The 10,257-nt window shown below is 44.2% G+C and overlaps 1 protein-coding gene across 2 annotated transcripts; it reads right to left on the reverse strand.

The window, feature by feature from the left end:
- Positions 1 to 673: 673 nt before the first annotated feature.
- LOC306733560 (ankyrin repeat and SOCS box protein 2-like) lies at positions 674 to 10,050 on the reverse strand. Of its 2 annotated transcripts, none has more exons than XM_079214827.1 (10): positions 9,921 to 10,050; positions 9,331 to 9,582; positions 7,671 to 7,775; positions 6,970 to 7,139; positions 5,107 to 5,262; positions 4,548 to 4,793; positions 3,981 to 4,152; positions 2,463 to 3,030; positions 1,685 to 1,838; positions 674 to 1,349 (listed from the first exon to the last, which is right to left on the reverse strand). In XM_079214827.1, the coding sequence occupies exons 2-10, from the start codon at positions 9,573 to 9,575 to the stop codon at positions 1,153 to 1,155; spliced, it is 2,013 nt and encodes a 670-aa protein (XP_079070953.1). In that variant the 5' UTR covers positions 9,576 to 9,582; positions 9,921 to 10,050; the 3' UTR covers positions 674 to 1,152. The 2 variants fall into 2 exon arrangements, with proteins under 2 accessions (XP_079070953.1, XP_079070954.1); XM_079214828.1 differs by having other exon boundaries at positions 674 to 1,372.
- Positions 10,051 to 10,257: the final 207 nt, after the last annotated feature.

Below are 10,257 nucleotides of genomic sequence, written 5' to 3' on the forward strand. Positions count from 1 at the left end.
TCAGGGCAAACAGTTCATCTGCAGGTGATAGTAAAACGGTCAGACTCTGTCATTAAAATAAAACAAGGACATGAAATCATAAAAACATTGACATCACTGTGTGAATATTGTTCCAAACTATCATTTAACTTATTGATCAGTCGTGTAATAGAGCAGAAACATTATAATAATAAACTACGAAATAGCAACAGTACAAATTATGTAAAATCTTGTCTGGTGAGTGTCAATAAAACATCAGATTAACCAACAACAAATTATAGTATTTACTAATTAAGTGGACAAAATAATAACTACTAAAGCTTGTATTTGTTTGTAGAAAAGTATCCACTACTTTCACAGATTTTTCAAATTATCACACCAAGAAATAAAAACTACAAATATAAGATGTGTTGATGCCAGGTTACAATAAAAAACTAATATGTTTTACATAACATCCATTATAAAGGGAGCTGGAAACGGCTGAACAAATCTGGTACATTCAGTGATTTAAAAGAGATTTAAACAATCAGCTTTTAGTGTTAATATGATATCTGTACCAGAGAAACATGAAACTTACAAACACCTGGAAGGTGTTTTGCAACCCTGGATTTACTCATGACAAAAAACAATAGGCTACGAGCTGAAAAGTATTCTTAGAACCTTGGGTGCTCATGGCGAAGAGAAATACAATTCAAAGAGTTATAATAAACGATTTAATTAAAGTTCAAATGGTGACACAGTGTACATATACTCAGCTGAGGGTCTCTGAGCTTCCGCTCCACAGACCGTTCCTGTCTCGCTTCAGCTGACAGCTTACAGTCATCCTCCCACAGAAACTCTTCACCTCTGCTGGCTGAAATGCAAATCGAATCCCCCTTCTGTGCCTGGTAAGAACAGGAGGGGGATTCCCCCAGACCACAGGTGGTCCAGTCCCCTTTGTTCTAAAACCCAAATTCTCCTTTGTAAAACCTCAGCCCTGATCACTGTGTGCAAATGACTGACCCACAGCAGACTTGTGACTCTGTGCTCATTCCATGCATACCTGATTAACAATACTAACATCTTAAGCATTGTAATGTACACATGAACATTTCTTGTGCAAAGTCTAAATTTGACAAACTTAAGTTTAAAAACACTACAGAGCTAAAAGAGTAAAAAACAAGGATTAATAATCTAATCTAGTATAATAATCCATACTAGCAATACCCTCCCTTTAGTAAACCAGATGAAGTGTAAACACATCAAATGTCCTTTCAGAAGTCCTCCACAGACCTTTCCTGGTACTGCAGGAAGCGGATCAGACCACCAGGCAGTGGCAACGTCTTCAACCGCCGTTGTCCAACCAGCTGCACAACCTGCAACCTGCAGAGCTGCAGCAGAGGGCGGGGGGGAGCTGAAAAACCACAAGCAATTGGGGACATCACTGGAAACTATGAGACAAACTGGGGACATCACTGGAAACTACGAGACAAACTGGTGACATCACTGGTAACTACGAGACAAACTGATGACATCACTGGAAACTATGAGACAAACTGGGGACATCACTGGAAACTACGAGACAAACTGGTGACATCACTGGTAACTACGAGACAAACTGATGACATCACTGGAAACTACGAGACAAATATCAAAACACTTTTTTCTGACATGTTTATTGAGTTTATCTAATTGGTTGTCAGTCATTCATTAGTTATTGATTCACCTGCTTTGTCCTTGATGACGCTCCAGCCAGAATAACTGTCCAGGTGTTCCATCAGTTTGGAGCAGAGAGTCACATGGCCAACGTAGTCCAACAGGACGTCAATGATTGGCCCCGCCCACTGACAGATGCTAGGGGTCGAAATCATCTCACAGAACTGTCAATGAATCACATGACTGTCAATCAATTACAGAGCTGTCAATCAAAGGACTGTCAATCAATTTCAGCCAATCACTGAAATCACATTGAAACTTTTTGAATCTCTTTAGTATACATTAGTATTTATACAGTTTAATCTTTTAAACTCCAACAGGCCAACATATGGTTCGTTTTTCCTTTTGTACTTTTTGTTCCCTGTGTTCAAGTCGTATGAACCCCATTGAGTTGTATTGCTTGTATCATTTTTTTCAGAATTCATTTGTGAAAAAATGTTATATTTAAAAAAACTAAAAACTTTTATACCATATTTTAATCATAACTACGAACATCTAGCATGATCTAAGCAAGATTTCTCAAATATGTCTTTTGGAGCGGTTTGGAGCGGTCGCCGACTTGTACCATCTTTTCACAAGGGTTGCGGCATTGTAGAACTTTAAATGAAGTTAAACAACGCTGTGGTTCCGGAGATAATTAAGGAAGCGGTAAAATATTTTTACAAGATTTTCACGTCTGATAATAGGCGCAGGGCGGCTAAGTTGACAGCGAGTTTTAAACGTCGTTGACTTTTCCTTTAACTCCGTTGTGCAGTTCTATTTAAATGTTTTAAACAGATTCGGGTCACCTGTACGGCCCTTTGCTGGGGGACTCGGTCAGTTTCGTGGAGGTCCGTCTCTGAACGCGTGGTTTTGATTGGTGGATGCGGTCGGTTACCATAGACACAGTTGAAGCATGGCAGGGCGTGACCTCCGTGGTCCAGCAGGTACTTGAACATAGACAGGTACTTCATAGAGAACATGTAGATGGCAGGGAAAGTGGTGGGGTGTGTGGGGATGGAGATGTTGATGTCGGCTCCGTGCTCCACCAGCCGTGTGACGGTCTGAATGCGGCCCTGTCTCGCTGCCACCAACAGCGGCCTGAACATGTCGAGGTTTGGGTCGGCACCGGCCTCCAGCAGCATGTGCACTGCGTCGATGTTGTTGTTGATTACGGAGAAGTAGAGCGCCGTGCTGCGGCGGTCCTGGTACAGCCTCGATCGTTCTTCTGACAGCTGAGCGTTGACGTCAAAGCCCGCCTTGATCAGAACCTCCAGGACGTCGTCATGGTTATGCTCGGCAGCCAGGTGGAGCGGGCTGATGCCAGTCTGCCGGACTCTGGTTTTACTGGTTGCCGAGATCAACATGGAGGCGATGCTGGAAACAGGAGACATTCCAGGAAATAGATTAGATCAGACGTACACTTCCATTGACGTGTTTGAATGACGAAACCCGCAGTGTTCTCAAATTGCTGTGAGACTAATCAACGCATTATATTGTTTATTAGATTGTGTCGGTTCAGGAACTCACTGAAGCCTGTAGTGGCTATAGCCCAAATGGCTGTCAATAACAAATAACTAATCATATATGGTAATGCCTTGCTCTTTAATCATAAATACAAAATGTTGGTTCTGGGCTAATTCTGTGGTATGGTAGTCTCCATGGGTTAGAGGTTACATGCCTCGTCCGGCACCACTGCCGTGAAAGAAGATTTTTTGACAATACTGTATAGACATAAACATAAGAACATAGGTAACATACACAAGGACAGATACAGGAGAACATTCCTGGCCAGCAATAAGACTATAAAAAATCACCTCCGGCCAAATCAATCACTCAACCGGAACACCATTACACTGTGGTTTGTTTGATTAAATATCATTGTATTCTATTGTTTTGTATATATTGTGTATTTATTTGATTTGAATGCTTACTTGTATGTATAAATGCTGCTGTAGTAAAAAAAAACACGAAAGTAACTATCTATCTATTTATCTTAAGCCTCAACATGACTTTGGGAAATGAAGCCCAGTCTAGTAGGACTCATGTTGCAAAGGATCTGACAAACAAAACAAAAAATTTAGAAAATGTGATTTTACAATTTTCAGTTTTTCAACTGATATCTTGGAAGTTTTAAGTGTTACACTGATCATCATCCATAACGTGACAGCCAGCTTTATATAGCTGATTATATATGATATATAGCTATATAGTTGATTCTGATGAACTCCTTCACTACAACACTGTGGTCTGGGGAACTCCATTCCCTAAACCTACTCTATTTGATCGGTTCTGTTAAATATGGCAGACAATATCAGTGTGCCTACATGTCACTTCCTTTCTGAGTGGCGGCATGAAGCGGTAATAACCCGGTCTTTCCAGATTTGTTGGCGTCAGCGTTCTGAGAGAGAAGGAGCTCCACAATTTCTTCATGTCCATTTTTTGCAGCTTCATACAGAGCCGTTGCTCCATCAGCAGCCTGAGCATTAATGTCTGCACCTGTAGGGAGACAGGAAAGGGTTCAGGGTTCAGGGCGCAGGGTTCAGGGCTCAGGGTTCAGGGTTCCAAGTTGGTAATGGTAATCAAAGTGGAAAACTTATGTCATGGGAAACTAATATTTTATTATATTATTTTATTCTGTCCATCCTGGAAGGGGATCGCTCCTCTGTTGCTCTATCTGAGTTTTTTTTCCCTTTGGGAGGTTAGGGTTAACTTTTCTGATGCAAGCGACCAAGGACAGAGAACCATCAGATGAACCCTACCGTGCTGCAGATGAACAATCAGAAGAACCTTACCGTGCTGCAGAAGAACAATCAGAAGAACCCAACCGTGCTGCAGGAGAACATTTAGATGAACCCTACCGTGCTGCAGTAGAATAATCAGAAGAACTCTACCGTGCTGCAGGAGGAGGCGCAGCGGGCCAAGCTGCGCACTCTGAGCTGCAGCGAACAGCGGCGAGATGCCGTACACGTTGGGGAGGTTGTGTTTGGCTCCGGCCTTCAGCAGCAGCTCACAGATCTCCACGTTGTTTCTGTATGCGGCCTCATGCAGGGCGGTGCAGTCCCAAATACAGTGAGTGTTCACCGCCACCCCGTAGTTCAACAACAGTGCCACCATTGCAGCATTGCTCCTCTCACAGGCTGCAGAGGAAGAACAAGAGTTTATGAAAGGCAGATGTCCTCACTACTTTCTCCAGCTTCTGTCTACACCAGCTGAGCCCAGATTAGTTCCTATGGGTTAGACCAAGCTCTCTGATTAGCTAACCAGTTCGGTTAAAATAATACATGTAGACTCCTCAAACATAGTGAAGGTCCACAGTGAACCACTGAGACAGTACTCACAGTTCAGGTGTTGGGCTTATTTTAAGGAGAGCAAAGCTCCTTTAGTAAAGTCTAAAGGTGAACTGTCTTCATGTCAATTGTTTGTCGTGACTTCATTTCCTGTAAGATTCACCTCTGTAAAGAGGAGTCTCTTTGTCATAGTTCGGGATGTTGGGGTCCACTCCCTTTTCCAGCAGCACCTGAACACATCGCAGCTCGTCTTTGCTGACAGCGACCAGCAGCGCCGACTCACCGCGCTTCGTTCTCTTGTTGATCATCCCTGGCTGAGCTGGCACACACACAGGAGAGCACTTCTTTGGGTTATGATGTGTGTGTGTGTGTGTGTGTGTGTGTGTGTGTGTGTGTGTGTGTGTGTGTGTGTGTGTGTGTGTGTGTGTGTGTTGTGGCAAACCAGGGGTTAAGGCAAAGCAGACAGAGCGCAGCGCTCTGAGTCTCCTGTGTTATTGCTGAATCTTGCCTCCAAGGCCCCCGGGTTGCCACATTTGGTGGAGAATGCAGGCACCGTAATCCGTCGCTAAACATTGACAATAAAATAGGTACTCGGAGAGGAAGACACACAGTGCTATGGAGAACGCACTAGCTCAGCTGATACAGAATCAACCTCAGCAGGCCCAGAGCCTTAGAGTGTTACAGGACGCGATGACAACTCTGGGTCAGCATCTGATAAAACCAGAGAGGCCTACACAACCCAGTAAAGTGCTCACCGAGCAGACTGGGGAAGATGACATTGAAGCCTACTTAGCCATCTTAGCCCACTATGGTCACAACCTCCAGACGCGCAACAGTTCCACTCTTGGTCCTATGATGCTACCGAAGCAGCCCCAAAGACAGTGGGTGACCTAGTGGAGCTATTGGAAAACCATCAGGTCACAGTGGAGCTGATGCGGAGCAGTCGGCAAGAGCCAAGGTCGAGGAAGGGGGACCTGGAGACACCACCCTGCGGCCAGATTCCCCAGGTTGAGCAGCCCAGGCCACCACCCCAACGTTAACCCCTCGTGAATCAGGATCGCCGGAAGTGCTTCATCTGTGGCCAAAAAGGCCATTTAGCTTGGAATTGTCCGGGGAATGATGTACTGATGCCGACGGCGGGCTCATCAGATCCACAATAGAAGGCTGGCAGGTACCTGACAACTTACTGGGCCCATGAGGGCGCAAGGTCCCCAAAGCTTCCTGTCAGAATAGGGGATCGGGATGCAGAAGTCCTACTGCCAAACCCAAAAAGTGCCACCTTGGTCTAGAAGAGGCACAGTACCTCGGCTACACTATTGGGAGAGGCAGTGTAAAGCCCCAATTACGGAAGGTGGAAGCCATCACCAGAAGGCCTTTTGCACTGAGCCGGTGTTGAGTACACCAAACTTTGGAACACGTTCGTCGCCCATGCAGATGGCTCAGGATCAGGGGTTGGAGTTGTGATGCCCCAGGTTAGAGGGAAGAGGAACACCCAGTGACCTATATTAGCCGTAAGTTGCTAAAACACAAAATTAACTATTCAACTATAGAGAAGGAATGTCTGGCAATTAAATGGGTCCTAACCGAGCTACGATATTACCTCCTGGGCAGAAAATGCACCTTAGTAACGGATCATGCACCATTACAATGGATGTCAACAGCCAAGGACACTAATGCATGGGTTACACGGTGGTTCTTGGAGTTGCAAAACTGTTTTCTGTTGAGCACAGATCTGGAAAAGCACATGGGAATACAGATGCCCTGTCCAGGAGAGATGAATGCTGGTGCCGATTGGCACATGGCATTGTGAACTCACCTCAGTGAACTCACCTCTCTCCTCTGATCTGCCCACACAGGGCAAAGGAAGCATCTTGTGAGACTTTGTGAGAATCTTTTGTTGAGTTTAACCCCATCCCCCTTTACCCCAAACCTATTTATTAAAGGACATTTTTTTTGTTAACATACTACTGTCTCCTGTTTTATTACTAATGTCCCCTGGGTTGACACAGTGTGCGTACATATCTACCTGACAGCAGCACTTGCAGACATGTGTCCTGACCAAACCATGCTGCCTGGTGGATTGCGAGCCATCCCGGTTTAGTTGGCAGCAGCAGGTTTGTTTCCAGACGCATCACCAACGCTTTCACGCTGCTCGCATCACCAACACGGATGGCTTTGAACAGAGGCTCCTCCTCCCTGCAAGAAAAATATCCATGAGCCACCTGTCTCACCTGACCTCCACCTGACCTGTCTCACCTGACCTCCACCTGACCTCTCTACCTGACCTGTCCCACCTGACCTGTCTCATCTGACCTATCCACTAACCTAACCTTAGAAATGTCAACATGGCCCGACTTAGTGTCCATATGTGATGAGTAGTGAAATATATATATAAGCGGCACATCAATGTTCCTACCAGTTCTGGCCTGACCCACATCTGGATGAACTTGACTGTCTCTTTGATTTGGACCCTCGCCTGATTCTGACTTCAGTATACATGGAATTGCATCTTTCTCTGTTTTTGTCTCATGCTTTTGGGTTTGAGGTGTTACACTGGAGGGTAGTTCTGAGATAAGAAGACAAACCTACACTGACCATGAAAATATAACAGAGTCTATTCTTTCTATAACAACTCCTCAGGGATTAATAACGAATGAATTTGTATGGTTTCACCTGCAGAGATGCAACAGGTTCCTCAAGATGGTTCATGAATAGAACTTGACTCACCCTTCAGGTCCTGGAGCAATGAGGACCAGACTGCCGTCAGCTCTTCGATGCATGCGCTTCCCAGAGCCCGTCATGAAGTGACTGACCATCCCATCAAACGACTTCCTGAGTCAGCAACACAAAGACAACAGCCAATCAGAGTACAGAAACACAACATCGAGGCACCATTTGAATGCAAATAAATTGCATCTTCATAGGAAGTTAGATTTAGGGAACAAAGGACAAGAGCATGATTGACATTAACTTAACTGATCAATCCACTCATTCCACCATTGAGGAACCATGACAGCAAACAGTCGTGACTTTGTTGAGTGTTTAGCTCGCAGTGACGGAGCTACAAGCCGATTGGCAGAAGCAGTGACGGAGCTATGACCGATTGGCAGAAGCAGTGACGGAGCTACAAGCCAATTGGCAGAAGCAGTGATGGTGCTAAAGCAGATTGGTAGAAGTTATTGATTGGTAGAATTGGTAGGAGTTACAAGCTGATTGGCAGAAGCCGAGCGGAGTGAACTGCTGGGGTGTGAGTTTTTTACCATGTCCTGGATGTAGAACCGATCTGTTCGCAAGTATGTGTTTTGAAGCGGATGCTGCAGCCACCAATACTACCAATACATCCAACCATTAACATCCATCCATCCATTCATTCATCGATCCATCAATCCATCCAGCCATCCATTCATCCATCCATCAATCCATCCATTCATCAATGCATCAATCCCTCCATCAGTTCATCAATCCATCATCCATTCATCCATCAAATAAATCCATCCATCCATCAATCCATCAATCCATCAATCCATTAATCCATCAATCCTTCAATCCATCAATCCATCAATCCATCCATCAATCCATCCGTCCATTGTCTTCTGCTTATCCGAGCAAGGTTGCAGGGGAAGGAGGCTTCGGAGGTATATAGAATGTCTCGCCAGCAACGAATCCAGCCGCATTGCATTTCATGACCATTTCACAACTGGTCCTGACACTGGCCTGGAATAGCGACTGAGGCCGCATGGTTTACAAAACCAAATGGTGTAAAACTATGAAGATGGCTGAATCAATAATGGCCACCGGGATGTCTGGGTTTGCTAAACTGAATCCATGCAGGACTCTGATCAACCAGAATGGCAATTGAAAGGCAGAAAGATACCTTAGTGAAAAATAACAGAATCACCAGCAACTGCTAAAAGAAAAGAAACTTCTTAAATCTGACGACTGAGTAGAATGCAGGGGGCCCTAAATAAAAAGGGCCGAACTCAATATCTAAAGCCCAGGTGCACTGACACTTTCTGCACTGGAAAACAAATTCCACATCCAAGTTCCAATTCATCATGTAACAATGTCTACGAAACAGAAGTCTGAATCATTTAATTCTTCTTCTTTATATTACAACTATAATTACACATTTGGTGTCTGAATTATAATGTTAATTATTGAATAAAAGAAGAATGACTAATTACATATATGGCTATTTTTAAACCACAAAGTTAAGCCTTAATGATGTGCTGTACAACGAGCACCAGCAGGAAATCATCCAGCAGGAAGTCCTCCAGCAGGAAGTCCTTCAGCAGGAAGTCCTCCTCTGGTCTCACTGCTCAAGTACCATGTGTGTTGTTGCTCTTATACTCACAATATGGAGAATAATACATATGAGACTACATACGGATTGGGAGGCTCTTCCCTCGGAGGATTTGGAGAACTGTAGTGTGCGTGTGCAGTGGGCTGGGCTGGAGGTGCTTTGTGGGAGCTGTAGTTTGATTGATGTGTGTTTCTGCGATCAGGTTGGGAAGGAGGCATGTCAGTCAGACTGCGCTCAATGGCGAGCTGCAGCAGCTCGTCATCACTCAGGTTACTGTAGAGAGAATAATCCTCCAGCGCGTCAGAGGGAAAGATGCTGGCTGCTGCCATGATGGAGCTGTGGAGGCAAAACACACTGAAAGAAAAGGACAGCAGCACTGACTTTATACACACATATATATATATACACACACACAGCGGGTAAATAAGTATATACACACATATATATATATATATATATATATATATATATATATATATATATATATATATATATACAGTATATATATACACAGTGTATGTATATATACTTATTTACCCGCTGTATGTGTGTCTAACGTCAGTGCTGCTGTCTTGTATTTTATCTCTCTCTCATATAGAACACCAGACAACAGACAGCAGTACTGACAGTAAAACTTCATACAATCAGCACCTATATAAATGAAAAGTACTCACATATTTTGTAAGTGCTTTTCTCTATTGATCCAGTTATTCCTCTGATTTACTCGTCCATGTGTTATGAGTCCGTTCTGCTTTCTGTCATGGAGACATTTCACTGTGTGTGTGAGTGTGTGTGTGTGTGTCTGTGTGTGTGTGTCTGTGTGTGTGTGTGTGTGTGTGTGTGTGTGTGTGTGTGTGTGTGTGTGTGTGTGTGTGTGTGTGTGTGTGTGTGTGTGTGTGTGTGTGTGTGTGTGTGTGTACTTAAGGTTTATTTTGAGGACCTGAAGTCTGACCTTGTTGATCAGCTGACTTCTTATGTTACAGATTTATCTGAACCTGCAACCGGTCAACT

The sequence above is a fragment of the Taurulus bubalis genome (genome assembly GCF_910589615.1).
Source record: "Taurulus bubalis genome assembly, chromosome: 3".
NCBI lineage: Eukaryota > Metazoa > Chordata > Actinopteri > Perciformes > Cottidae > Taurulus > Taurulus bubalis.